Source organism: Gordionus sp. m RMFG-2023, chromosome 5, assembly GCF_954871325.1.
Source record: "Gordionus sp. m RMFG-2023 chromosome 5, tfGorSpeb1-WG-v2, whole genome shotgun sequence".
In the NCBI taxonomy this organism is placed as follows: Eukaryota; Metazoa; Nematomorpha; class Gordioida; order Chordodea; family Parachordodidae; genus Gordionus; species Gordionus sp. m RMFG-2023.
Genome location: NC_088779.1, coordinates 22957203 through 22983431, shown reverse-complemented (window position 1 = coordinate 22983431; position 26229 = coordinate 22957203). Strand labels below are relative to the sequence as shown.

Genomic DNA, 26229 nt, shown 5'->3' with positions numbered 1-26229 from the left:
TTTATATTTATTAAAAAATATGTTTTAAAGACACATAAATTCAAGAAAAGCAATATTTCAATAATTAGAATCTGTCAGCGAAATAATTGGAGACACCACACCTAAATATACCACCCAATCATTCTTTTTAATCTTTACTAGGAGTCTATTACTACCTACAACCTGTAAAATATCTTGAGGCAAATGGCAGCACCCCTCCCCCAGGCCATGGAAACAGTGCAATCTGAATAATTGAGAAATACATTTAATAAGGTTTATTGATAAAAGATAAAATACACGATTTTCAATGATGTTAAGAGCGAAGCAGTGACACAATACCAGAGGGAACGCAAAGTAATATTTATATGATTTTAACTTTATTTAAGTTATAAAGTGTTTATGTTGCATTAGGTCTGCGTCTGATTAAATTATTTGACACTGCGCTTAAAAGCTTGTAATGTTAATTTAAACAAACCCAAGCCTTAGATTAGGTAGCCATGCAACTATCAGAACCTTTAAGTGTTATGACTCAAATATAATGTTTTATTTGTTTGCTAATATATGTCAAAACCTCTGTGCCATCTTTGAACAAAATCTTTAGACTAGCGTGATATTTTTTGTCATACAAATATTGAACCAGCCGTTTTTAAACAATCGGCTCAAATCGAGTCGTTTAACAACCCTAATATCGATATTAGAATAATTTTTGTTTAAATATCAGTTCAAGCCTTAGAATATCAGCTTAACAACGGATATACAATATGAAGAAGAATATAAAAAAATCCGCAACTATAAAAATATTGAATTTACTTTTAACGGAAAGGGTGGCTGCATTGTAAAATAACGGGGATACTGAGAAATAATCGTAGCCTAAATTTTTATATTTTTTTTACAGTATCTATTATTTATATTATACCTAGAATAATCAGGCAAGCAATAAAATATGTTAAAAACTTCATAGATTTTAATGTTTAAGATATAAAAATTATAATTATAATAGTGATTTTTTTTGGCAAGGATTTCTACTAATACTTTTTTTTAAATAGCAACATTTCAAACCGTATATTTTTAAAATAATAAAGGATGACTAATTTAATGCTTTTATGGCAATATTAATTTTTATTTTAATATTAAAAAAAATTGGACCCAACGATCAAAACTATAATATATAATATTTAAAAAAATGCGTAATTGGCAAAGAGAACAAATGTCTTGGTTATATTTAAGTAAAAATATTGGCCGCTATTAAATTACTAGCAATATACAACTCTAAGACAATGATGGAAAGAAATCACGCGATTGTAAAAATTAACACTTTTGGTATTTTATTATCTCTCTATCCCAGCTAACTGATTATATTTCAAATGATATTGCTGCTTTTTTAAAAAAATATATATATATTTGTTGTTTCTTATTTAATCGTTCAGTGAGAAGAGTAATTAAATATTCAGAAGAATTAATCAATGCTCACAGTCAAAATAAAAATGTTATTTTAAAGTGAAAAATGGCTCAAGATTTAATTATATAATATAAACACAAATAAAAGAGTTTCAAATTTTTTAATAGCTGATAAATGGTAATTCATATATTTATTTTAACATAAATACATGCTATCGGGAATACTTAGAATTAATCATAACTAAACTAATGTTTAATTATGATAATTTAATTATATCTTGTTGATTTTTCGGTATAAAGATTTTTACTTTTTTTAGTTAACAATATTTTAAACCGGATTTATTTTAATATTTATAAATGATAATTAATTTCATAATTTTTTGGCAATATCGAATATTTTTCTAATACTAAAAAATTGGACAAAATTCTCAAATATAACTCATAAAAACGCATATTTGGCAAAAAAAACAATTTCTTTGTTTAAGTTAGGTGAAAAAATTGACATCTACTAAATTATTAACAATAATAAAACTTAATAAAAATGACGGAAAAATCTCGTGATTATGAGTTAACATTTTTATAAAATGATATTTGTTTTTTTAAAAAGATGAATTTTTCGTTGTTTTTTATATAATTGTTTAATTCAGGAAAATATTTAAATATGAGGAAGAATTAATAAATGCTCAGTCAAGATAAAAATGTTAATTTAAATTTTTAAAAATGACTGAAGGTTTGAATGTAGAATAAACCATATAAAAATAAATAAATAAAAAACTGAAATAAGTTATAAATAACCCATATTAAATAAAATATCCTAAAGAATTCCCTTCTAAAATCCATTTTATTATTTTTTATGAATGGACACGTGAAATTTATTATAAAATATAGGGTGCATTGCCTGCTAAAAGAATTAGGAGAGCGAAAGATTCTCCTCCATACCTATCTATAGTGGGAGAATTGGGAGTTAAGGGTTTAAGTAATGATAGGGTAATTTACTGGTGAGTTGCATAACAACGATGCTGTAAATGGAGGCCCTTGACTACTATTGGCATCTTTGATTTTGATGGAGCGCCAGGGTTGTAATGCACCTTAATAGATTGGCTTATTAAAATCAGCGTCATATCCGCCACCAGGCGCGTAACCAATGGAGGGAAAGGGGGAAATTCCCCCCCCATCACAAATTCAACTGTTTTCTTAAATATCATTTTAAGCTAATAAAAATTTTACCCTCCACCCCTCCCCCCCCCCAATCAAAATTTTACAAATATTTGAATAACAATTTTCCAACATAAATCTTATTTTTTATAAATACATTTTATTAAAATTTCCTTTCCTTGTGAGTACATTAACATTATTCAAAAATATTAATAAAATGGAAAAATTTTAAGTCAAAGAGATTGAAATCAAATGGTAATTTAGTTTATTATTATATATAATTATTTTATTAAATTCAAAATTATTAGTAAGTTAGAATTAATAAGTATTTTTAATATTAATTATTAATAAATATCTATAATTTTTTAAATATTTTATTTTTATTTCGATTTTGTAGAACAGAAGAAATAGAAATACAAAAGTTAAATAAGGCTGAGCATGAAAAAATGTAATGTGTCGTCAGAAGCGATATCATTATTGAATTCAATTGATCAATCAGAGTTTATCATTGCTGCTAGTTGCATCAATAAATTATTTTCCTATAGCTCACTACTTTGTAGAAATTTACAAAAACCAAATTTAGATTTGGTTCAGGTTATTGATTTGGGGGAAAATATATATGAACAGGTTGATACAATAAGAATGAATGTAAATGAATATTTTCATAATATTTATATAGACGTTGAATCGAAGGCTAAATTTTATGATATAACACTAATTAAACCTCGTCTAGCACCTGGGCAATTATTGAGATGTAAAATAAATATTGGCTCAACTGAAGAATATTATAAAATATCTACTTTCATCCCATTCTTAGATACTTTTTGCAAATAAAAGTACGGTTTTTAGATAAAAAACAAGTCTTTAGCAATCTTCAAGTTTTAATACCCAAAGATCCATCTTGGTTTTCTAATGCCACTATTGGTAAAATTAAATATTTAGCAAAATTTTATTCCTATGATATTGATACTGAAATAAATTTAATTAGTGAATTCGAATTGTGGTATAAATATTTACTACGTTTAGCTATTTTACCTGAGCATGCTATTGATGCGCTCAATCGGTGTAGAGAAACCTTGGCTCAAATTCCTAATATTTTGAAGTTGTTTTATATTCTACCATGTTTGCCTATTATAACAGGTACGAATGTAAGGACTTTCCAACTTAAGAAGGTTGAAAACATATTTATGAAGTACTACTTCCGAATCTCGGCTAAATGGGTTAACTCTGTTAAATATCCACAGAGATTTGGTTCCAACGACAAACAAAATTCTTGATGGATTGGCAACATTCTCACGAAAATTAAAAATCACATTATAATTATAGTATTTAATAGAAAACTTTGTATAATACTGTATTTGATAAGAAGTTTAAAAAAACTTGTTTTTTTAATTATTTTCTAGTCAATATTTTATAGTTTTGTTAAACGCCTCGTTTTGAACCGATTTTTAAAAACGGCTAACTCAATTATTTATCCAGGAAAATATTATGCAAGCCTGAAAATTTTGCTCATAGAAGAAGCAAAGGTCTAGACATATAGTATAGAAATTTCGAGGCTTAGTTAATATTTTTCTGACGAAAATATTGAGTTAGCCGTTTTTAAAAATCGGCTCAAAACGAGCCGTTTAACAACATTAATATTTTATACACACTACTATTAATATTTTCAATAAAAAAATTATATTATACTAATATTGTATGAGAATTTAAGTTAAGGGTAGCTTTAAAGCAAATTTTATAAAAAAAATGACATTAAAATTTATTTCAACTTTACATTTAAAATACTTTATTAAATATAATATACCTAACTAAAAATAATAAAAAAAATAGGCTTGTAATATCCATTAGCACGAATTAGTAAATAATAGTTACAAATATAAATATAATTATTATTAAATTATGAATAATTTAATGGAATAGCTAAAACATAAGACCCGGCCGAAGGCTGGGGAAAGCTGGCCGAAGGCCAGATAAAGGGGTTTTGGGGACGAAGCCCCCAAAAAAATTTTCCCACCCCATAAGAAAATCCTGGATACGCCACTGTCCGCCACAATAACATAAATTATTTTAAATATTTTATTATTGGAGGGAAATATTGTAAAAATATTGGAACTCATTATGGGCTTGGGGTAGACTTTGTATTTTTTTTAAATATTAATAGACTGGTCCTAGACTTAAAAATTGTTTTACTGCTAGCCTGGGCCAAACTTGATCAAAAATTTAATGCACGTGAAGGTCTCTAGTTTAGATACACAATTTAGATATATTTTGATAGTAATTTACATTTTTTTAAATTATAGCAAAATATTTAAAAATAATCCTACCTCACTTTTATATTTATATTTTTATATAAAATTTTACTAAATTATTGTTTAATTTTAATCCATTTATATTTTTTATAATACAAAAAAATATTTAACTTTATGAGCAATTATATAAATTTAACTATTAATTTATTTTTTAAATTGCTGTAAACATTATTTTAAGATTAATAATACAAATAGTAATTGTTATGAATATTATCAAAATATACATCATCTTTCTTTCTTTTGAGAAAACTATTAATACAAAATTGAATACGATTAGAGGATGAATATTTGATAAATTAAGTAAATAGGAAATGGCTGATTTAAAATCCTGCACTTTACAAATAATTCTTGAAAAATATTGCGTAGGTTTAATTATTTTTAAAAACAGGACTCGAACAAACCTCAGAACCTTGCAAATTCAATTATTTTTTTGAAAAGTCCTTCAAACTAATTTGCATGCCACGGGTTTTTAAAATATTAAAAGAAAATATCTTAGTCTTTATATTGAAATAATTAATAAATGAAACTTAGACATAAAATAAACATTGATAATGACAGGTTAGGCTAGGCTTAAAAAAAAATTTGGGCGAGATTGAATAAAGAGTTAGTTTGAAGGGCTCTGCTGAATATATGAAATATTAAAAATAAATAATTTGAATGGAAAATTGAATAGAAAATTGAAAGGATAATTTATGAATGAGAAAGTTTTGCATACAATCGTTTCTAGCTTAATATATTATATAAATATTATTATATTACAATTAAAACCTATCATTATATTGATCATCTATATTATTGTTATGCGGAAATACTAAATAAACATCTTTAAAAAAAATATTTATAAATATTTTTATATTTTTAATAAGGCTACCTAAAAATCTAATAAAATAATCAAATTTTGCACAGTAATATACTTTAAGTAAAAATTATGATACTTATATCCATTATTTAATTAGTAAAATTTTTCTCAAACAATTTGTAAAGCTAGAATAAATAACTCACACATTAACCATTAAAAATTCAAGTTTACTGTATTTATAATAACTAAAAGACATTCATTTTAATAGTTCTTGAATTCTTTCAAATAAGAAATTTTTGAATTCAAGCTATAGTATAATAATATCTTAAGAAAGATATTTAAGAACATCTTATAAATTGTATTCAAATATGTATACAGTACATTGGCATAGCCAAGGAATGAGGGTGCTAATTTTGGTTCTCATAAATATTATTTTAGGCTAATAAAAAAATTCCCCTTACACCCCCATCCCCCAACTCTTATCTTCCAAAAAAATATATACAATCACCATAAAGAAGAATTTGAAAGAAAAATTAGTAAAAGTAAATAACTTTTAAAAATAACGAATAAGGAAAAATAAGCGATAACCCAAGATTTTATAAAAATCTAGCATTCCTAAGGCCCACAATGAGTAAATCTAAAAGTTGCATTAAAATTTATGGGGCGGGGGGGGGGGGCACCTGATAGTGTTCTCCCCCTCTCACAAAATTAAGGCAGGCTTATAGTATATAGCAAGTTATGATAAGATCTCGCAGAGGGAGGGAATATTTGTATTTGATAAGCATGCAGAATAACTCCTATTAGATTTGAATGATTAACTAAATGAAAAGAATTAAATAAGTTTCAAACTTCACTTATTTTAAGAATGAACATTTTAAAGAGAGCAAAGTAAAAGTATCAAGAATTATTTATCTTAATATAAGAAAATAATGCTTTAGAAATTAATAACAATTAGTGTTAAGTGATGACCGATAATTAATCCGGGTCCGATGTATTTTATATATTTTAAAATGATATATTAAATTTAAAGAACATAAACATAGCAAAGAGAATTTATTTAATTGGGGCGGGGAGGGGGGACACCTGATAGTGTTCTCCCCCTCTCACAAAATTAAGGCAGGCTTATAGTATATAGCAAGTTATGATAAGATCTCGCAGAGGGAGGGAATATTTGTATTTGATAAGCATGCAGAATAACTCCTATTAGATTTGAATGATTAACTAAATGAAAAGAATTAAATAAGTTTCTTCACTTATTTTAAGAATGAACATTTTAAAGAGAGCAAAGTAAAAGTATCAAGAATTATTGATCTTAATATAAGAAAATAATGCTTTAGAAATTAATAACAATTAGTGTTAAGTGATGACCGATAATTAATCCGGGTCCGATGTATTTTATATATTTTAAAATGATATATTAAATTTAAAGAACATAAACATAGCAAAGAGAATTTATTTAATATTATGATCAAATGCCAATCTCCTGACATGCTAAATGTTATACCAGTAACTGCCTTAAAAAATGCTTCTAATTTTAATAGAGCGAAATGTGGAAGGATCATTTTAAATAAGATAATTGCGCGAATTTGACTTTAACAAATTTTATATTACAAATATTATAGTATTAATGTTTAAGTCATTTATTTAAAAAAATTTATAAATGTATTTTTTTATAAAAGCGTCTGCTCTCTTTATTAGCACATTGGGCGTCTGCTATAATAATCATAAATGGTTTGTTCATTAATATTCATTCATTTAATTAAGCATGCAACAAATTTTAGAATTTTTATTTTGTATATCTATCTTGCTTCCAAATTTTACTCTACAGCAACAATGTTATTCAGAAAAATTTAGAAAGAAGTTTTATAAAAAAAAATTTTAATATTTTAAATTGAATTTGAAGCAAAGGAAAGATAAAATTTTTACTGTATGATGTTAATTTAAATGAGGGATTTAATTTAAGGTGTGATGTTTTTATAAGACTTGCACAGTTAATTAAAATATTAAATACATATGAAGACACCTGGTTTCTTATATTAACACCCTGGAACAAGTTGTATCACTGGAAATCATACAATTATGAGGCATTAAATTGGGAAACATTTTTTAATATGGTTCAAATTAAATCTGAGACACCTGTAATTGAACTTGAGTATTTTATTAGAGGTAATTTTTTTACATAAAACTTAAATGGATATTGTTATATTTAAAAAAGTTATTAATTGCTATTGCTTATCTTTATACAAAAATTTACTTAATTTAGACAAAAAAACTAAAAAATTTATTTAAAACTTCTTAAAATAAATATGAATTTTTTTTTATATCTCTTATAAATTTTTAACAGATTTTGGAAACCATGTTGACAATATTTTATATTTACAATATGATTATACTAAAATGGGACATCAAAATTTGGATTATATTAAAGAGGAAAAATGTCTTATTAATACCCCTTTTCTAAAGAGTTTCAAAGATTTACAGAATTTTTATTTGGGTATTATTTGAAACTTAATAATAACCGTGTCAATTTATATTTACATAAAAAAATTATTAACAAATTTAATTTTCAAAAATATATTTTTTTACTATCAGTGGAAACAGGAAGATCTAGTCAAAAATTGTATGCCAAGAATTTATCTTGTATCTCGATATTAGCAACTGCTAGCTCTGTAGCTAAATATCTCATAAGTTCTTACAAAGAAAAAAGGTAAATTATTAAATATACACAAATATATTTTTTTAGAGTGTTAATGTTGGCTAAAGCTGAACATATTTTACATGAAAATTATGGAGATAAGATCTTTTGGAAGGTTTAATTAATATGTAATAAATACATATATAATTTGGGCTGTGATAATGTTAAATAACTGATAAGATATAAGCTGATCCATACCATTTTCAAGTAAGATCACACAGGGCTGATATGTACAAAAAACCTTGATCCTATCCAATACTATCTATCTTTGCTTATTCGCAGAAAATGCACCAATACTTTGGTGTTGGCTGATACTCACATCTTTGGCATGTCTAGAATTTTATTTCCAAAGAATAGGGAGAGGAAACAGAATTCATACAAAATAAAATCATTCTCAGCATTTTTTTAAATTTAGTTTTATAGTTCTTATAACATATTTAATCATCGATCATATTATAAATAAAAATCCCCCCCCTATCTGCTAAGAGTATAAGAAGTGTAATGGGGGTGGGGGAAGGGGGTCTTAAATATCACTTTAAACTAATAAAACTCCCCCCCCCCCACACGCCTCCATCCCCCTATCTCCCAAAAATATATACAATATATCAAAGAATTTGGAAGCAAAATTTAATAAATTTTTATTACTATAATTTATTAGAAAAATACCGTTTTTTAAAAATAATATAGCCAAAGGTAGGGTTGTTATAAAGCCCGTTTTGTGTCGATTTTTTAAAAGGATCCGATTAAGATTGTAGCCAGAATAATATTAAGTAAGCCTGGAGATTTTGCTAAAGAACGATTTGTTGCCAAATCTCTAGGTTTGCATAATATTATTTTGGCTAAAATCTTAATCCGGTCGTTTTTAAAGATCGACACGAATCTGGCTTTTCAACAACCGTGGCCAAAGGCCTAAAATAAGTGGATCTAAAGACTTCTAATAAATTTAAAATAGAAAAACCTGCCTAATAATTGCCCCCCCCCTCTTATAATAAAATTCTGGATATGCCTATGCACTATCAACAATCAATATATTAATGAATTTTCATAAATATGATAATGGATCCTCATAAATATTAGCCTGACATTAATTCAGGAATTGTAGAAAAATATAATTCATCTACAAATTTTAAAACACATGGGAAATAAGGCTTTGTAATTTTTTTTCTATTTATTTTTACCAATTTAAATTTATTACTAATAAATTATTAAACATACCATAAAATAAATTATGATTACAAGTTTCACTAATATATTGAAAGAAGGATTCCAGAACAATGGCATTTCTTCATTCCTGTTCTGTTATCGTTTCAGCCAAAAAAATATTTGGTTCCATTCAATATTTTTTAACTTTTAGGAATGTATTACTTAAAAAATTTCTAATTTTATTAATATATCGTTTTATTTTATTACAAAGTTTTAATTAAGAAATTCTATAAAGGATTACTATTTGTATTTGCATATTGGCCTTAATATAGATTCTAGCTTAGTAACAAATTTTCCCAATTTAAAACTTAATAATTTTTTAAAATTTGATTTATTTTATAATCCAAGATTACATCATTAAATTTAAATAATGAGTATAAACATAAATATGGTTTTATGCAAATTAAATAGTGCTGTAAACATTTTCTCATTGAGAAAAATCTAATGCGTTCGCATTCATTTACTTTCAAAAATATAACGCGTTCACATTCGTTCAAAATTATAAGATAAATTTTTAAAAACATTTAATACAATAATGTAAAATGTATTTATACACACACAATATGTTTAGCCATGTTATAAATTAATAGTTTTATTTTAATAAATTTACAATATTAATATTATTTGTAAAACATTTCCATATATTTCTAACAACTTTCTTAAAAAAATATTAACTTGCTATTTTTAAAAAAAAAATGTTATTAATATGTTATCTTTGCAATAATTATAGCAAGCCAAACAATTTTATATGAAAGTTGTTGCAAAATATTTTTATTTTAAAAAATTACTATTAATTTTTAATATATAAAAACTTTTACACATATAAAAATTAATTATTTATAAATTTATATTATTGTAAATTGTGTTCAAGTTCAACAGTAAAACCCTTGATAAAACTTAAAAATAATAGCGATTGGATTAAATTATAATTTCAAAGAATACTAAAAATAAATAAATTCTATTAACTATTTATATATTAATATAAAACATTTAATGATTTTTACTCAATGTATCTATTATAATAATTTAATAACCCTATAAAATACAACAATCTAAAATAAATGTTTAATAGTTATATTATATAATTAATATTACAAATCAAATGGCTTTTTAAATTAGGACTTGGAGATTTTGAAAACGGACAATATACTTCTGGACACATTACAGCATTAGAATTAAAGAGAAAAAAACTAATATTTATTGTAAATATTATATTTATGATTAGGTAATAAGATCGTTCCTGTCCGTTCGTATTTCATTATTTTCCTCAATTTCTGGTCCATGTACTTGATTGAAAGTCATTTTATAAACATGTCCAAAACATAATTTTTAGAAAATTTTATAAATTTCAAAAATTTAAAATGCGATTTTAAATAAAAATTTTCGTATAACTTTACCAATTTTCTTTTAAATGGTTTTGGACATAGCCTAAAAGAAAAACGCACGAAAAATATTATCTAACTTTTTTTATTTGTAATATATATAAATAAAAGATTAGAAAGAGCATGCAATTCGCCTCGAAATTATTAGACTTGAGTCATAATTTTATCAAGCAGAATTTATACTCTCAAGAAATGGATTATGATACATTAAAAGTAAACAAATAAAAAAAATTTCTTTTATTTATATTTGATCTTTAGTCTAGAGAGGTAGGTTTATTTTGTCATGGGATGGGATTTCAGGGGAAAAAAAATTCGGGGCCTGTATCTTAAGAAATTAAATTTTTTAATTTTTCTCGGCATACCATCAGTTAATCACACCCAAAAATTGTAATCACTTACAAATATTTAGTTTAACTAGTGTTGTTAAAGGGCCCGATTAAGTAGCCAAAATATTATGCAAGCACAGAGATTTTGCTCATTGATGGCAGAAAGGTTTGGATTTTAGACGTCTATTTGTCAAATCGATGCTTTAATATTATTTTTAAAATCTTAATCGGATCGTTTTTAAAAATGGACCCAAAACCACGCTAGATTTAACCATTATAGACAATATATACAAATCTCAGGTTGAGTATTGTAATGTTCTATATCCATTAAAAATCTTGTACAGGATAGCGTCTGAAAAAAGTGTTTCTTGTATTTTAAATAGTATATCTTATACAAATAAAGCATAACCCTAATATATATATTTTAACATTTTTATTGTGGATATATATAAAAACTGAAGTTGCGGGGCTTCAATTACTGGTAAAATAGAAGGTGGCACCTCGCCATGTGATCTAGTATGTGTCATTTTAGATTATTAAAAGAAAATACAACACTTGTATTTTGAATTAATTAATTATAATAACCAAAATTATTGTAAGTAAAAAAAAATATATTTTCAAAAATAATATTTTTCAAAAAATAAGTATGTCTCAAAATATAAAAATTAGTCCCTTTTATAGAGAAAATAAAACGCGCAATTATAATTTAAAATAAAATTGACGCAAAAAGAAAAAAAAAATAACGTTTTTGCGAAAAGGAGTTGTTAGTTTTAACTTACATAATTGGAGATAAAACCTACCCCCTATACATTTCGGAACTCTAATTTTACCTCTGGATGCAGGGTAACCTTTATATTTAACTTATATTTGCTGCACACCTCACGATAAGAAAAACCCCTGTAAAAAAAACACAAAAACCATATGTTTTAATTTTACAATGTACTTAACTAAAAACAAAAGAGAGACCTTAAAAAAAACTTTATTTAATTTTTATGTACTAACAAAACAAAAGAGGGGTAAATAAAACTATTTTTAAATGGCTAAACAAAATAGGGATAACCAAAAATGAAATATGGAATACAATATTTAACAAAAACATAATATTGAAGAATTCATTTATCGAAAAAACACAAATTCTGCAAAAAAGAGTGGATATAGAATATTATAATACTCAGTCTACGAAATTCAAGAAATCTCAGCTTAGAATAGAATTCGTTTACAATTTAAAATGAGGTGCAGAAAAAAATATAGCTCTTTGATTTTTTTAAGAAAATATTATGTCTTATCTTTCTATCATGATCATTTTTATCTTTCAGATTTGTCAAGTTATTATTAAAATTTTGATCAAAAACCATTTCTGAATAAGTTAAATAATGGGATTTTTTATATTTAAATTTGTATTGATATTTTATATAACTTTAATTAGTATTATTTGAAAATATAACCTTACTTAATATGTTGATGAAAACTTACGATTATTTAAGCATGTAACCTTTCTTTTGTTTAAAATATTTTTGTAATATATTTTGATACTTTTTATTTTTGTTTAATCAAATTTGTATTTAATATGAAAGATATATATATATCTTATTTTTTGATAATAGTTTTTAGTTTTTTTAGATTAATGTAATAATATAATAAACGCAATTTCTTACTTTTCTTTTGTTAACTTTCGGCACCATATTAACAGAATATATCTTAACTCTGACGCATATCCAAACCAGACGCGTAAACAAAGGGGGAATTCCACCCCCCCCCCTTTCCCACAATGCAATAATAACTTTTAAAATATCGACTATAATTCAAAATTTTTATTTTAAAAAAAGTGAAAACCTAAAATTATTTTTATAAAAATCTGATATAGCCAAAAAAAATACCTCCAATAAAATTTATAGAGAAGGCCCACCTAATAGTGTCACCACCCCCTTAGTAAAATCCTGGAAAACGCCTATGCCCAAAACCTTTAATTAACCCATATATATAAATAATCCTACTCTTTAATTCAGATACTTGTTTAATTATAAATATATTTTATCCAATCAAAAAATTTCCTTTAATTGAACATTCTTTGAGTTGAGTTAATATCTACATTTTTATTTGTAAGTCAACCATGTTTTTCGAATAAGATGTTTTCGATTTCATTCTGCAACAAAAAGATTATTTAAACAAGCTAATTATCCATTTTTAGTAAATTAGTGTTAATTAAAGTCCGAACAGACATTTTTTAGGAACTTTTATCTGACCGGACCTTGATTTTCAGCTTCTATTCGAATTAGAACTCGGACCACGACAAAATTATTAAATTATTTTTCTAGAGCATTTATATATAAATCTTCTTTCCAAATAGAACGCGATTTTTTTTAAAAAAAAAATTTCCTCAATGACATGTCTTTTGAGCCCAAAGTGATTTTTTTGCGGTCCGGGCTCGTAAAAAATTTTATGTCCGAGTTTGGCCCTAACCCAAATACACTGTTCCAGCCCGATTTAAAAAAATGGAATTTAGTTTAATTGTTTAAATATTAAGAAATGTTAAAAATGATTTGTATTTATTCACATATTGCCAACTTAAATAAAAAGTATATTTTTACTCCTATAAATAAACTATTATCAATGCTCATCTAAAGTTGCAAAACCTAGTATGACATTTTATTTAACCTGATAGAATATGATGTAAGTAATCGTTTTCTATCATATTCACCGGAAATTATTAATATGGGAAATGGTAATTACGTAAATGATTCTAATATTTAATTTCCCGGAAAAAGTCTTTAGGGCCGGGCTTCGGGCGGCTCATCAGATGCTCTACATACTTTACTCAGGGGATCCGAACCTAAAACAAATATCAGTTCGGTTCAGACAAAAATGACGATTTCAGGTTCGGTTCCAAAAAAATATTAGCTAAGTTTGAACCTTTTTTTGCAAACAAACATTAGAATGATGTAAGGAGAATTATTAGTCATACTATAGGTATCAAATAATAATCGAATTTAGCTGTTAGAAATCGTTTCTTTGAAAATTATTAAATTTAACCTTTTGTTTTCGTATTTTAAATTAAGGTAAAGAATATAAAAATGATTGGAAGAGATTATATGGGAGTTCATTGGCGCAGAATGGATTTTATAACTGGGAAAGATCCCTCAAAGGTTATTAGCATCGAAAAGGCAACCTCGCAGATAATTGACATTATGACACAGTTAAATATTCGAACACTATTCTTAGCGACCGATACGGTTGAAAAAGGTTATACCATTTTTTTAAAAAAATAAAATATATAATAAAAAACATTATCCCTACCTTTTGAAATTTGCTGATAAATATATCAACTTTCTACTTGTATTGCGAAAGGCAAAATAGTATAAAGAAGGCGACATTTATGTTTGTTTATTATATTTTCATAATATAAAATATTTGAAATGCGAATTATTTGAATAATTTTTTTTGGAAACATTGTAAAATTCGTTCTAAAATATTGTAAATTTTTTTATTTTAAATTGAATTAAAACTCACAACGTCCTTTATAATATCTTTCAGATCGAAAAATAGAATATTCGCATTCAACTAATAACGAGTAAAATATAATATCGGTATTTATTTACAGGAATATTTAAAAATTCCTATCTACTTATTTATGAGGTTAGAAGGCAATAATAAATGGTCATAATTTAAGGGCATCTTATTATAATTTAAATAGCGCATAATTAAACCACCCATTTTGGGGATAAAGCAAGTCCCGAAGTTAAAATGTTACTTATTAAATAATTTTATTCTATAGTATGTTATGTATATTAGAGTATAATTTTATTTAAAATAAACGTTTGCTGTTGTTTTCGAATAGAAACTCATATTATGAGAGCATAAAATACGTAAACAAATTTTTTTTAAAAATTTTTTTATTATTCAATTCGAACATCATAGAAAAAAAAAATCTTTAAAAAAATGTCATACCTAACATTCTTTTAAACAAATTCTCAAACGAGCATCTAATTATGATATTTTACACTAAACTTATCATTTATTCAATAAAAATCAGATGAGTATCTATAAAATTGGTTTAGAAAATTATTAAATTAATATATTTGCTTTAAATAATTTTGTACATCAATAATATTGAATAAAAATATTATAAAATAATCTATTTTTTTAATAAAAAACTTATTTTTTAATTAAAAAAAGGTTGTGATTTATAGAAAAGAATACTTATATCCTAATTTTTAGGAGGAAAATTTTGCCTTATAAGATTGAAGAGTAATAAGAATCAAATTCTTCTTTTCTAAAAAGACCATCTTATCATCTTGAAAACACTAAAAGGAAATTTGTTCATTATAAAAACTAGAGGTCTGCAATGGGCGGGTTTTTAGTTAAGACCGCTCACTCGTTGTTTGAAATTTTTTAAAATTTACAAGGTCGCCTGACCATTTATCTATAAATTTTGTTTAACCAGATAAGGCATGCAAATCAGAACTTGATTTATAATTCGAAATATATAACAGGAAAATAGATTTCTGTAACATGGAATTCATATAATGGGGTATTCGTTTTCTATTTGTCATTTTTGCACCATCTAGTCTATATAAAGGAACATTAAGAACGGTTCAAAAATAAAGTTTAAATGAAGATGGGCCCTTAAATACAATAAAGCCTTTCATAATTATTGTTTAAAATAAAGTGTTAAATATTATATAGAGCACTATATTGAGGATTTTTGAGTTCTAAATATGTTGGAAGTCTATACTTTATTAACGGTATAAACTTTAAAATATTGAGAATATTATATCAACACCTTCACTCAATACACTCATCCCATCTTTTCTGATGGCAAGAATATATTTCATTTTATCAAATAATGTAGTTCATTTTTTTAACTATTACATCTCTCTTAAAATGAATCGATAGAGAATCTTAATTTTGCATTTGCCAAATTTTTCTTCCATAATCATCCATGTGTACTATATCTTGATCTAGACAAAAATAATTCATGCAAACTTGATATGTAATTGTGTTTTGTGATGATATAATATAAACTACACTTTCTTCTATTATATTAAGAATACTAAGATGATTTTCAATCTACTACAAATTAAAAAAATAGCATAGATCAAAATATGCCACACAAAACAAAAAATCTTATAACATCATTGAAAGAAATGAAAACATCTATATTTTTGCATTTTGGGAAGGAAAAAAATTAAGCAACCTGAAGTCTGTATTAGCCATGTCTGTGCCAACTATACAGGTTTAGGTTGAAAGAACATTAAAGATTGAAATATATTCTATCATCATAGAGAACAAGATTGGAGAAAAATATAGGTACACAAATTCATGGTGTGAATCCTTTACAAGAAATGGAAGCTTAGATGGTTGTGAATCTATCAGATACAAAATTTACAAAACTTTTAATGGAAAATTTAGAACACAATTCTATAAAGCTTAAAGGTTTTGAAATTAAAGCCAAAAGAAGATTTGAGAATAACAGGATATTTATCAAATTTTATCTATTCCAATTTTCTTTTGTAAAAATACTAGTATATAGTTTGTGATTTTTATGCATAAAAAATCTTTTATGTTTGAAATCCCAAATTTTTTGATCTTCAAAAAAATTTTAAGGATATTTTGGGCAAATAAAAGATTTTTGTTAGACCCTCAATTTAAGCAAACATAAATTGTAAAATAATTAGGAAATCAAAGTAAATGAAATAATTAGGGGGAGGCCGATCCGATCCGATATTTCAGATATTTAATTGATATCGGCCGATAACCGATCCGATATCATATCTAATTTTGTATTCTGTAAAGATACCGGTTTTAATTTTTAATATTCTTTTTGTTAGTACAACATCTATAATTTTACTATACCATAACATATGTCATTTAAATATATTATAATGATCAGTTATAGTTTCTATTCAATTCAATTGCAATTATTTATATAATAAGTAATAACATTAATCTATTTACATAATTAGTAATAAACAAATATATTGAAATTTGAAATTAATATATAAAATTAATTTATCGAAGATTTCTTTTTAGAAATACCAAAATTTCCAATTTATCAGAGATCGGTCTGCGGTGATGGGGACTGTTAATATCACTAGTATCACTAAAAACAGATTCTAAAGAGATTAATGAACACTTTTTTAAACAGAATGCGAAAAAAAATAACTATATTGCAGAATGTTTATTAACTAATTATTACTATTAAAATAATTAAGCATAAAAATATATTCCGATTTTATTTATAAAAATAAATGGATTTTTAGATATAACTTTTTTTAAATTTTGTTAAAAGCGCCATTTTATATCGGATCGGAAAATTTTATAATATTTGCCGATAACCGATATTTTAAAATGGGCGAAATATCGGCCCGATCCAATCCGATATAAAATATCGGTACATCCCTAGAAATAATAGTACTCTACTACATCTCATGCATGGCTTTTTTTATAGGCATAAATATGATTACAAATAATACCTTTATAAGAATTTGATAACTTTAGGCCCAAATAAATATTTTTTTAAAATTTATTTAGCATATCTTACATATGATTATGAATTAAAATTTCTGATTTTTTTTGTGTTTTATACTAAATAAAATATCTGCATGAATATAAAATTATTTTGGTATTAATGAAAATTATTTGATTCCAAATTTACATATAAAATATTTTGTTTCTGGAAGGCTATGATAACATCATTAGTTTGCATATATAATAATGTAAAACATTTCATTTTATAAGTAACATATAAAATTTATTAACATTTATTTAGAAATTGAAGATATAACTAAAATTATGAATAATCACAATAAAAGAATTTTAATATTCAGAAATAATATGACACCTGGAGAATTGGCAATTGTGGATCAGATTATATGCAGTTTATCTAGGTTTGAAATTTATTTTATATAAGTAAATCTAATTAGTTTATATTTCAGGTATTTCATAGGAACAAAAGACTCTACTTTTACATTTCGAATTCAAGAGGAGAGAGAGATCATGGGATTTGAGTCAAACACAACTTATAATGTATTTTGTGATGGAATAACAGATTGTCATGATATATCTAAGTGGAAATACATAGAATAAAAATACTCTCAATTCAAAATTTGATACACAAATGTCTATTAAATTTGCTTAGCACTATTTAAATCTTCCAGATATTCTAAACATTTTGATCGAGTCCAGAGAGGTGTGTCGGGTATGGATATTTCACAAAATGAATAAGCTTTTTGAAGGCAATCTAGTCTACAAAATTTGCTAATTTCTGAATTATCATATATTTTTTGTTTAGGCATATCAATGCTGTATTTTGATTTAAATTTATATACCTAAAATAGAGAAATGTAGCAATAAATTTTGAAAAATTCTATTAATTATTTTAAAGTTTATATTTGTATATCATAATATGTAAAACACATAGCATAATATTAATTTTTTACTTTTGGATTGCCACACATTGGATTTCCACATAAATTATTTAGTGATCTTTCAACAATTAGATCTATAAAATCTTGTTTTTCTATATATTCAGCCTAAAAAAAATTTTAAGGATTAAAAAATAGTTTAATTACATATTCAGTTAATTCCACATAATTTACACATCTTGATAACAATATTTCAACTACTGCTAAGGCGTGTTTTCTCAAAATGCGATTTTTCACAAAATCGTCCATTGTTAATGGGAGTGAATGAATATTTTTCTATTCCATATTTTTTTGAAATGGAGAGAAGATGAAATCGAAATTTATTATTTGTGTTAATTATTTAAAAAAAATTTTACATATGATATTATAATATATTAATTATACTAATATAATAATAGAATGTTATTATAAAACATGGAAAATTGTAATATTATTAATAATACAAATCTAAAGTTTCTAAGCTTTATTATTGGCAACTAAAAATAAATATACGAAAATCTATAAATAATTTATTTTAAAATTTATTAATTAATAATAAGTAAATCATGATTATAACGGGTATGCTACCATACAACAACCGAATAGCGAGGATAGCAAGAAACTTCTATGTAGGGATTATTCAAAAAAATATTTTAAATTCATTCAATGACATCAATACTGATTTTAATAATTTTTTAGAAAATTTGGTGTGTTGGAAGCAAGAAAAGTCTAGATAGTAAAAAAAATGATTTTTAATTATATTGGAATCCCAATTATATGTAAAGTAAGATAAATATTAAAAATTGTACTTTAATAGAAATTTGCGATTCAGAAAAAAATGGTAGGAAATATTTTCTATATTAGAGTGTAAACGAGCTTTTAAAAAATTAGGAGAAAATGTAATTAGTTGCAAAGAGTAAATTCAATTACAAATCACGAATTGGGACTACCATGAATTATCATAGCAATAAATTTTAACTTATGCTCATGTCATTGAAAAGGCCAACGTAGATAGAGAAAAATGATAATTCGTTTATTAAATTTAGTAAATAAATTATAAAGAAATCAAGAACTATAATAATTAGACTAGACAATTTTGTTTATATTTTCAAGTCCACAAGGATGTGAATTTGGTTAATCCTGTAAATTTAAATATAATAATTTGAATATTTCCAATAGAAGCTTGAAATGCACGCCTTTCAGATTCCCGATACCCATTTTATGGTAACGTTCATCGTATTTAACACGTTAAATCATTCCTAAATTTAAAAATAATTAAGAGGACCATCCCATTTTTTGGGCAGGCCGCAGTTACCTGTTACGCGCACGGTACAAAACCACTTGCTTAAACGCTTATGGCCAAAAAGAGGAGAGGATAAAGGTCTATTCCCGATTAAATAAAAAAATTTGATTATGTAAGGGCTATATTGGCTCTTAATTATACTTTAATTCATTGTGAGAGCTTAGAAATAAACATTGATGATTAAATAAAATAAATACCAGTACAATCATTTATCGATGATACTAGTTCTTTATACTACTTTGAAGATAATCCACCATCATCACGGAAATTGAAGGAAATACAAAAAAAAAAAATTTATATATATTTTTTTTTTTGACGGGTAAATTCTCTCTTTATTTCAATAGTTGCTGATATAATATGTTATCAAAAGTTTATAGCAAATAATAAATTTTTTTATATTGTAAAATTAATAAAGGTAAAAAAATATAAAAATATAATTTGCGAAAGGGTAAGGGATAAAAGAATGGAAACTAGGAAAGAGAAGGGAGAGAGAGAGCATAGACATAGGAGATTATTCAATGGAAGAGATTAAACTTAGGTAGTTAGAGCGAATGATGGCGGTAGCAAGTCTTTGTCGTAAAAAAAGGGACTCTTTAGGCTGATCGGTTTTTTCCCGAATCCGTTTGCCTAATTCTTTAAAAAAACTTAGAGCTTCGCTACCGAAGGTGGTAAGAGTAGAGCAGGCGACAGGTATGAATAAGAAAGAGGGGTCTATGGAACTATATTTGATAGTTTTACGAGTTTCTGCTAGAGCGAGGGCATCGACGTTGTGGTTGGATGGTGCATTTGGGTCAATGCAGGTGAAGTCCCAGACTAGTAGCTGGCCCCTTGACCAAGGAATCAAGGACATTCCATCAGGACGTTTTCCGTCGGATCTAAAAATGCCGGTCGGTTCAAGTCTTGATGGAAGGCAGGAGGAGAGGTATAAAACATAAAAGAAATATTATATTAATAAAATTGAAAAACATCTGGGCTTTTAATAAAGGGGTAAAAAAATAAATATCATGAAGATCTTTGAAGATCGCTACAAAATTTTTAAAAAATAAAAGATCTTCTTTTTATTTTGAGCAAATGTACAACTCTGCCTTCAAGTTCTCTTATCCAAGCGCTTGCTAGTTCAATTCTCTTATGTTTAGTAAATTCCATTCTGTAAAATTAATCAAGCTCTATTCTTTTCATTAAATATTCTTAAACTAATTTAATCCTATTGATAAATTTATAACCAAGAGTTTGGCTTATACTAAGACAATTTTGTAAATATCAAATTTAAAACAATTGAATCAAATTAAATTCACAATTTTATCATACATAAGAGGTAGAGTGGACCTGATTGACTGAATAACACATCATGTAGGCGAAATTATTTTTAATCTATTTAGAAAAATAGTTTCTACGTATAAATTTATGAAGTATCTTTGAATATAAGTATCCATAGAGTATTTTTGAAGATTAGTTTATATAAAAAAATCGTTTATTTAAACTATTTATATTTTACATTCTCTTTTAAACTAAAGACTTTGAAAAGGTTGCAGAAATCAAAAGCAGAACATAATGGTGTAAACGTATATTACGTGAATTTATTGATATTTAAATTAAAAAAATATAATGATCACATATTCAAAAATAGTTTGCTATATATATTGACAATGTAATTTATCATAAATTGATCTTTTTTTTAAAAAGTTAAAATAAAAAATTGAACATTAGTTTGTTAAGTAAATTGATTTATAAAATATAAAATTTAATATTAGTTTATAAACAAATTGATTTAAAATAAAAAAAGTTGTTTTTAACAAAAAGAAAGAAACAATTTTTATTACATTTGAAATATTTAAGTTACGCCATAAATGACTTAAGGATAAAAAAAAAATAATTTTTTAAAGTTAATATTATTTAACATTTCACACTTTTTTTTTTTATTTGCCCTCTGTCTATAATTTAGTTGTATGTCATTCTTGCTCGTTAACCCCTTCGTTGATCTTTTGTACGTTTTATCTATTTAGTTCCACACACAAAAAAACTAATTTTGTTTTAATATAAGGAAAAGAAAAAAAAAATTTTATTATCAAATTTAATTCATTATAAAATTTTCTAGGCAACACACTATTTCTAACTGGTCTTTGAACGTTGCGATTCTGATCATTTACTTGTACGTTTTGGTTTCTTGGTTCATCACCTCCCCTTCTAAAATTCAATGTATAAGGTGATGCATTATTATTAACATTCGCTTTAAAAACTGTTGCACCATTAGAAGAAAGTTCTACATTAGTTGATCTTCTTTTTATTTGGTCCAAGTGTCTTTTTATAATTTTGTTCCCAGTATCTATATCATACAACAAATTTCCGTTTTTGCGCATTATTGTACCTTTTTCCCAATTATTATCTTTAAAAGTTTTATACCATATGCTGTCTCCTATTTCTATATCCCTATCTATTGATATCTTGCGATTTAGTATATGATCTCTTTCATCTCTCGGTTTTATCAACTCCCATTTTGTCCTAATCATTCTGGAGAACATTACTTCGCTTGGTATTTTGTTGGTCGTTGCGTTGGGTGTATTACGATAATTAAAAAGAAACTTTTCTAGAGCTATGTCTACGTCTATTTTATTATTATTTTCCATATTCCTTTTCATATTCATTTTCATTGATCTAATCATACGCTCACATTGGCCATTGGACTGTTGGTGGTGAGGTGCGGTGAGCAAGTGTTCGATTTCGTGATCTTCACAAAATTTCTTAAATAATTTACTGGTAAAGTTAGTTCCATTATCACTGACTATTCTATTAGGTATACCAAATAAACTTATTATTTTCATCAATTCTTTAATCGTTGATTCCGTAGTTGTGTTTCTCATTCTCCTAATAATAGGAAATTTGCTGAAGGCGTCAACACATACCATAAAATTATTATCTTTGAACTCTGCAAAGTCTATGTGTACGCGTTCGAATACTTTCGTTGCTGTTTCCCATGGGTTTTGAATATTATGAGGATTGTCTGCGTATTTATTGCAAGCTTCGCAATTCTTTACCTCCTGATCTATGTCTGCATTTAAACCAGGCCACCACAGATACTCTCTCGCTAATGATTTTGTTTTTCCAGCACCGAGATGCCCATTATGCAACTCTTGCAAAATCTCTTTTCTCATACCTTTCGGTATTATGATCCTATTCTCTTTAAAAAGGCAACCTTTGATTAAACTCAATTCCAATACCATATTTTTATACGTTTTGTTCTTTATCTGCTCATGATTCCTTATATCATTAATTACTTCCATTAGTTCTTGATCAATATTAGTTTCTTTAACTATTCTTTTAAAATTTATTGGTGTGTCCCAAAAATTGTCATCAATTATTTCGTCATCTAACTTTTGTACCATCTCTTCTGTATTCATTAGTGGTAATCTGGACAAACAGTCTGGTACAATATTTCGTTTCCCGGGTCTGTGAACTATCGTAAAGTCATGCGCTCCCATAGCCAAGTTCCATTTTTGGAGTCGCATTGATATGGAAGAATTGTCCTTGAGTCCCTTCGTAAATATATACACGAGTGGCTTGTGGTCGGTAATTATTACAAATCTTGTGCCTATTAAATACTCCTGGAATTTTTTAACCGCGTAAATTACCGACAAAGCTTCTCTTTCGATATTGGTATAATTTAACTCTGATTTCAATAGTGCTCTTGACGCGAAAGCGATGGGTTTTTCTTTGCCATCACCCTCAATATGAAATAAGACTGCGCCTAAACCTTTCTTTGAAGCATCAGTTGCAATGCCCACTGGTAGATCCGGGTTATAAAAATTTAACGTAGGCGGAGTGCTTATGAGTTTTTTTAGGTAATCAAAGCTTTCTTGATGTGTATTATCCCATGACCACTTGTCTTTATTTACTATTTTGTATAAGGGATCGGCGATGTCAGCAAAATTGCACAGAAATTTTCGATAATAACTCGCCATCCCCAAAAAAGTTGCCAACTCTTCTTTTGTCTTAGGTTCCGGCATATTAGAAATAGCCTTTATTTTATCTGCGTTCGGATGGATTCCATTGTCGTCTATATCGTGACCTAGAAACCGTAGTTTTTTTTTAAAAAATATACTCTTTGTGAAGTTTGGTGTAAGCCCACACTTTGATATTTTGTCAAATACCATTTTTATGTTGTTCACGTGAGCTTCATCATCCTCCCCAGTAATCAATAAGTCATCAATATAAAACACGACGTCTTTCATGTTCCCGAAAATATTATCCATGGTTTGTTGGAATATTGCTGACGAAGTTTTTAATCCAAACGGAAGTCTTGTAAACCTGAAATAGCCTTTATGAGTTGAAATAGTGAGAAAGTCTCTTGATTCTTTGTGTATTGGAACTTGAAGAAATGCATTTTTAAAGTCGATCTTTGTAAATTTCTTGCCTTTCGATAACTTTGCCATAAGGTCATTAATGCGTGGAATTGGGTACTTGAAATCCTCTAACGCAGGATTAATAGTATTCTTGAAGTCAACACATAGCCGAATTGAACCATCGCTCTTGACAACAGGAGTGAGAGGACTGGCCCATCTTACCTCTTCAACAGGTTCGATTATTTTGTCGCTTATCCACTTCTGTAGTTCTTTTGTAACCAATTCCATTCTAGAATAAGGTACACGCCTGGGAGGTATGATTTTAGGTGTAGCAGTTTTAGATGTAGTTTGACATAATTGCGTAATATTGGTTTCTTGCTAAGTTTTGACTCGCATTGTTTGATCAGTTCTTGAATAGTATTGTCATAATCTTCTTCGACTAAGTTTACAAATCTATCTAGTATATTTCTAAAGACTGCTATCCAGGTCCTTCCTAACAGTGCAATCTTATCACTCTGGACTACATAAGCAGTTAAGATTTGACTTTTGTCTTCGAATTTTGCCTTGACTTTGGTAGTTCCTAAAACATTTATTGTGTTTCCATCATAACCAGTTAATTTAATATCTTATTTATTTAAGATTTTTACTCCAATCTTTTTCGCGATATGAATCGGTAGAATACTATACTTTGACCCGGTGTCGATCTGCATCAAAATAGGCATGTCATTCAAATATACCGTGACCTTGTAAGCATCGTTAGCTGTGTAATTATTATCGGTATCCATATTGTTTATGTCTAAATTGTCTAAATTGTATAAATTATATTATTTTCTTTCTAGTTTGTCATTATCATCTTCTTTTATCTCTTCTATATTTACAGTGTTTACTTTATTTGTATATCGTGATTGATTATTGTCGTTGTTATGATATTTATAATTGCATACTTGATTAGTTCCTCGATTCCCAATATTATGATTATCATTATATCTTTGAATACATCTTGAATCGTTATAATGTCTGTTATATCTGTAATTATAATCATTATTAAATCTATTATTATTATAGTCATTTTTAATATAATTAGCTCTATTATCAAATCTCGAAGAATTATTGTACGATCCTGGATAGTTTGCTCTGACGTTGTAATAATTCGCGTTATAATTCTGATATCTAGGGTTGTAATTATTTCCTTGGTAACTGGGGTTATAATTATTTCCTTGATAAATATTTCTTTGAAAGTCATGGCCTCTTGCTGTCCATCGTTGTCTGTTATCGTAATTAGATTGTAAATTTTGTCGTTCATCATGGTCTCCATATCTCACCAATTGTTTATTTTCTTCTGTTTTCCTGCCTCTTAGCCTTTCTACATGTTTCACGGTTGTATCATTTTCTGTTTTTTCGTTTAAAGAAATATTTTCAACTTTAGCAATTATATTTTCTTTCAATTCTAACTCTTCAAAATCATCTCTTAAAGTAAGAACTTCTTCTAATGTAATGTTTTCTTTTAATGTAATTTTCTGCCTAATATTTTTGCTGATTGACAAAATTTTTACTTTTTCAATAACTCTACTATCACTTAGCAAACATTCATTTTTTAAAATGCATAATCTACTTACCCAATCGATGTAACTTTCGTTTTTACCTTGTAAAGCTGCATTAAATAATAATAAGTTGGAACTTGTAGATTTCCTCGGGTGTAATAACCTGAATTTTTCAATCAATATCGATGGATTGATGAAGTCGGTAGGTGAACATATCGATTTAAGCTTGATGTATACCTCATCTGGTAATCTTCTTGTAAAGGAACCTGCTTTTTCGATGTCCGATATCTGATTGTCCTTGAAGATGTCTTCAAATCTACTCAAAAAAAGATCGCCATTGCCTGCGTATATTGGAAATTCAATATTTATATTAACATTATTATTGGGAATCTGTTTCAT

General features: G+C 26.4%; 2 protein-coding genes and 1 long non-coding RNA gene across 3 annotated transcripts; 1 reads left to right on the top strand and 2 right to left on the bottom strand.

Annotated features, from left to right (window-relative positions):
* LOC135929563 (GDP-fucose protein O-fucosyltransferase 2-like) lies at positions 1 to 18613 on the top strand. The gene is made up of 7 exons (XM_065466208.1): positions 1 to 333; positions 8233 to 8347; positions 8384 to 8450; positions 11032 to 11133; positions 14303 to 14486; positions 18016 to 18133; positions 18182 to 18613. Coding segments are annotated over exons 1-7 (738 nt in total). The 5' UTR covers positions 1 to 332; the 3' UTR covers positions 18333 to 18613.
* Positions 17926 to 18916, bottom strand: LOC135929564 (uncharacterized). Its single transcript, XR_010572613.1, has 3 exons — positions 18818 to 18916; positions 18686 to 18778; positions 17926 to 18574 (listed from the first exon to the last, which is right to left on the bottom strand). It is a non-coding gene; the product is annotated as an uncharacterized LOC135929564 (long non-coding RNA).
* A 6197-nt stretch (positions 18917 to 25113) lies between these two features.
* LOC135930257 (probable cyclin-dependent serine/threonine-protein kinase DDB_G0292550) lies at positions 25114 to 26229 on the bottom strand. Its single transcript, XM_065467037.1, has one exon. The coding sequence runs from the start codon at positions 26227 to 26229 to the stop codon at positions 25114 to 25116; it is 1116 nt and encodes a 371-aa protein (XP_065323109.1).

What these genes read in the sequence shown, in the direction of transcription:
- LOC135929563 (XM_065466208.1), top strand. An exon ending in AGTTCTTACAAAGAAAAAAG is followed by an intron (nt 8,348 to 8,383) that starts GTAAATTATTAA and finishes ATATTTTTTTAG; the next exon opens with AGTGTTAATGTTGGCTAAAG. An exon ending in GAGATAAGATCTTTTGGAAG is followed by an intron (nt 8,451 to 11,031) that starts GTTTAATTAATA and finishes TATAAATAAAAG; the next exon opens with ATTAGAAAGAGCATGCAATT.
- LOC135930257 (XM_065467037.1), bottom strand. Translation starts at nt 26,229, where the DNA reads ATGAAACAGATTCCCAATAATAATGTTAATATAAATATTGAATTTCCA.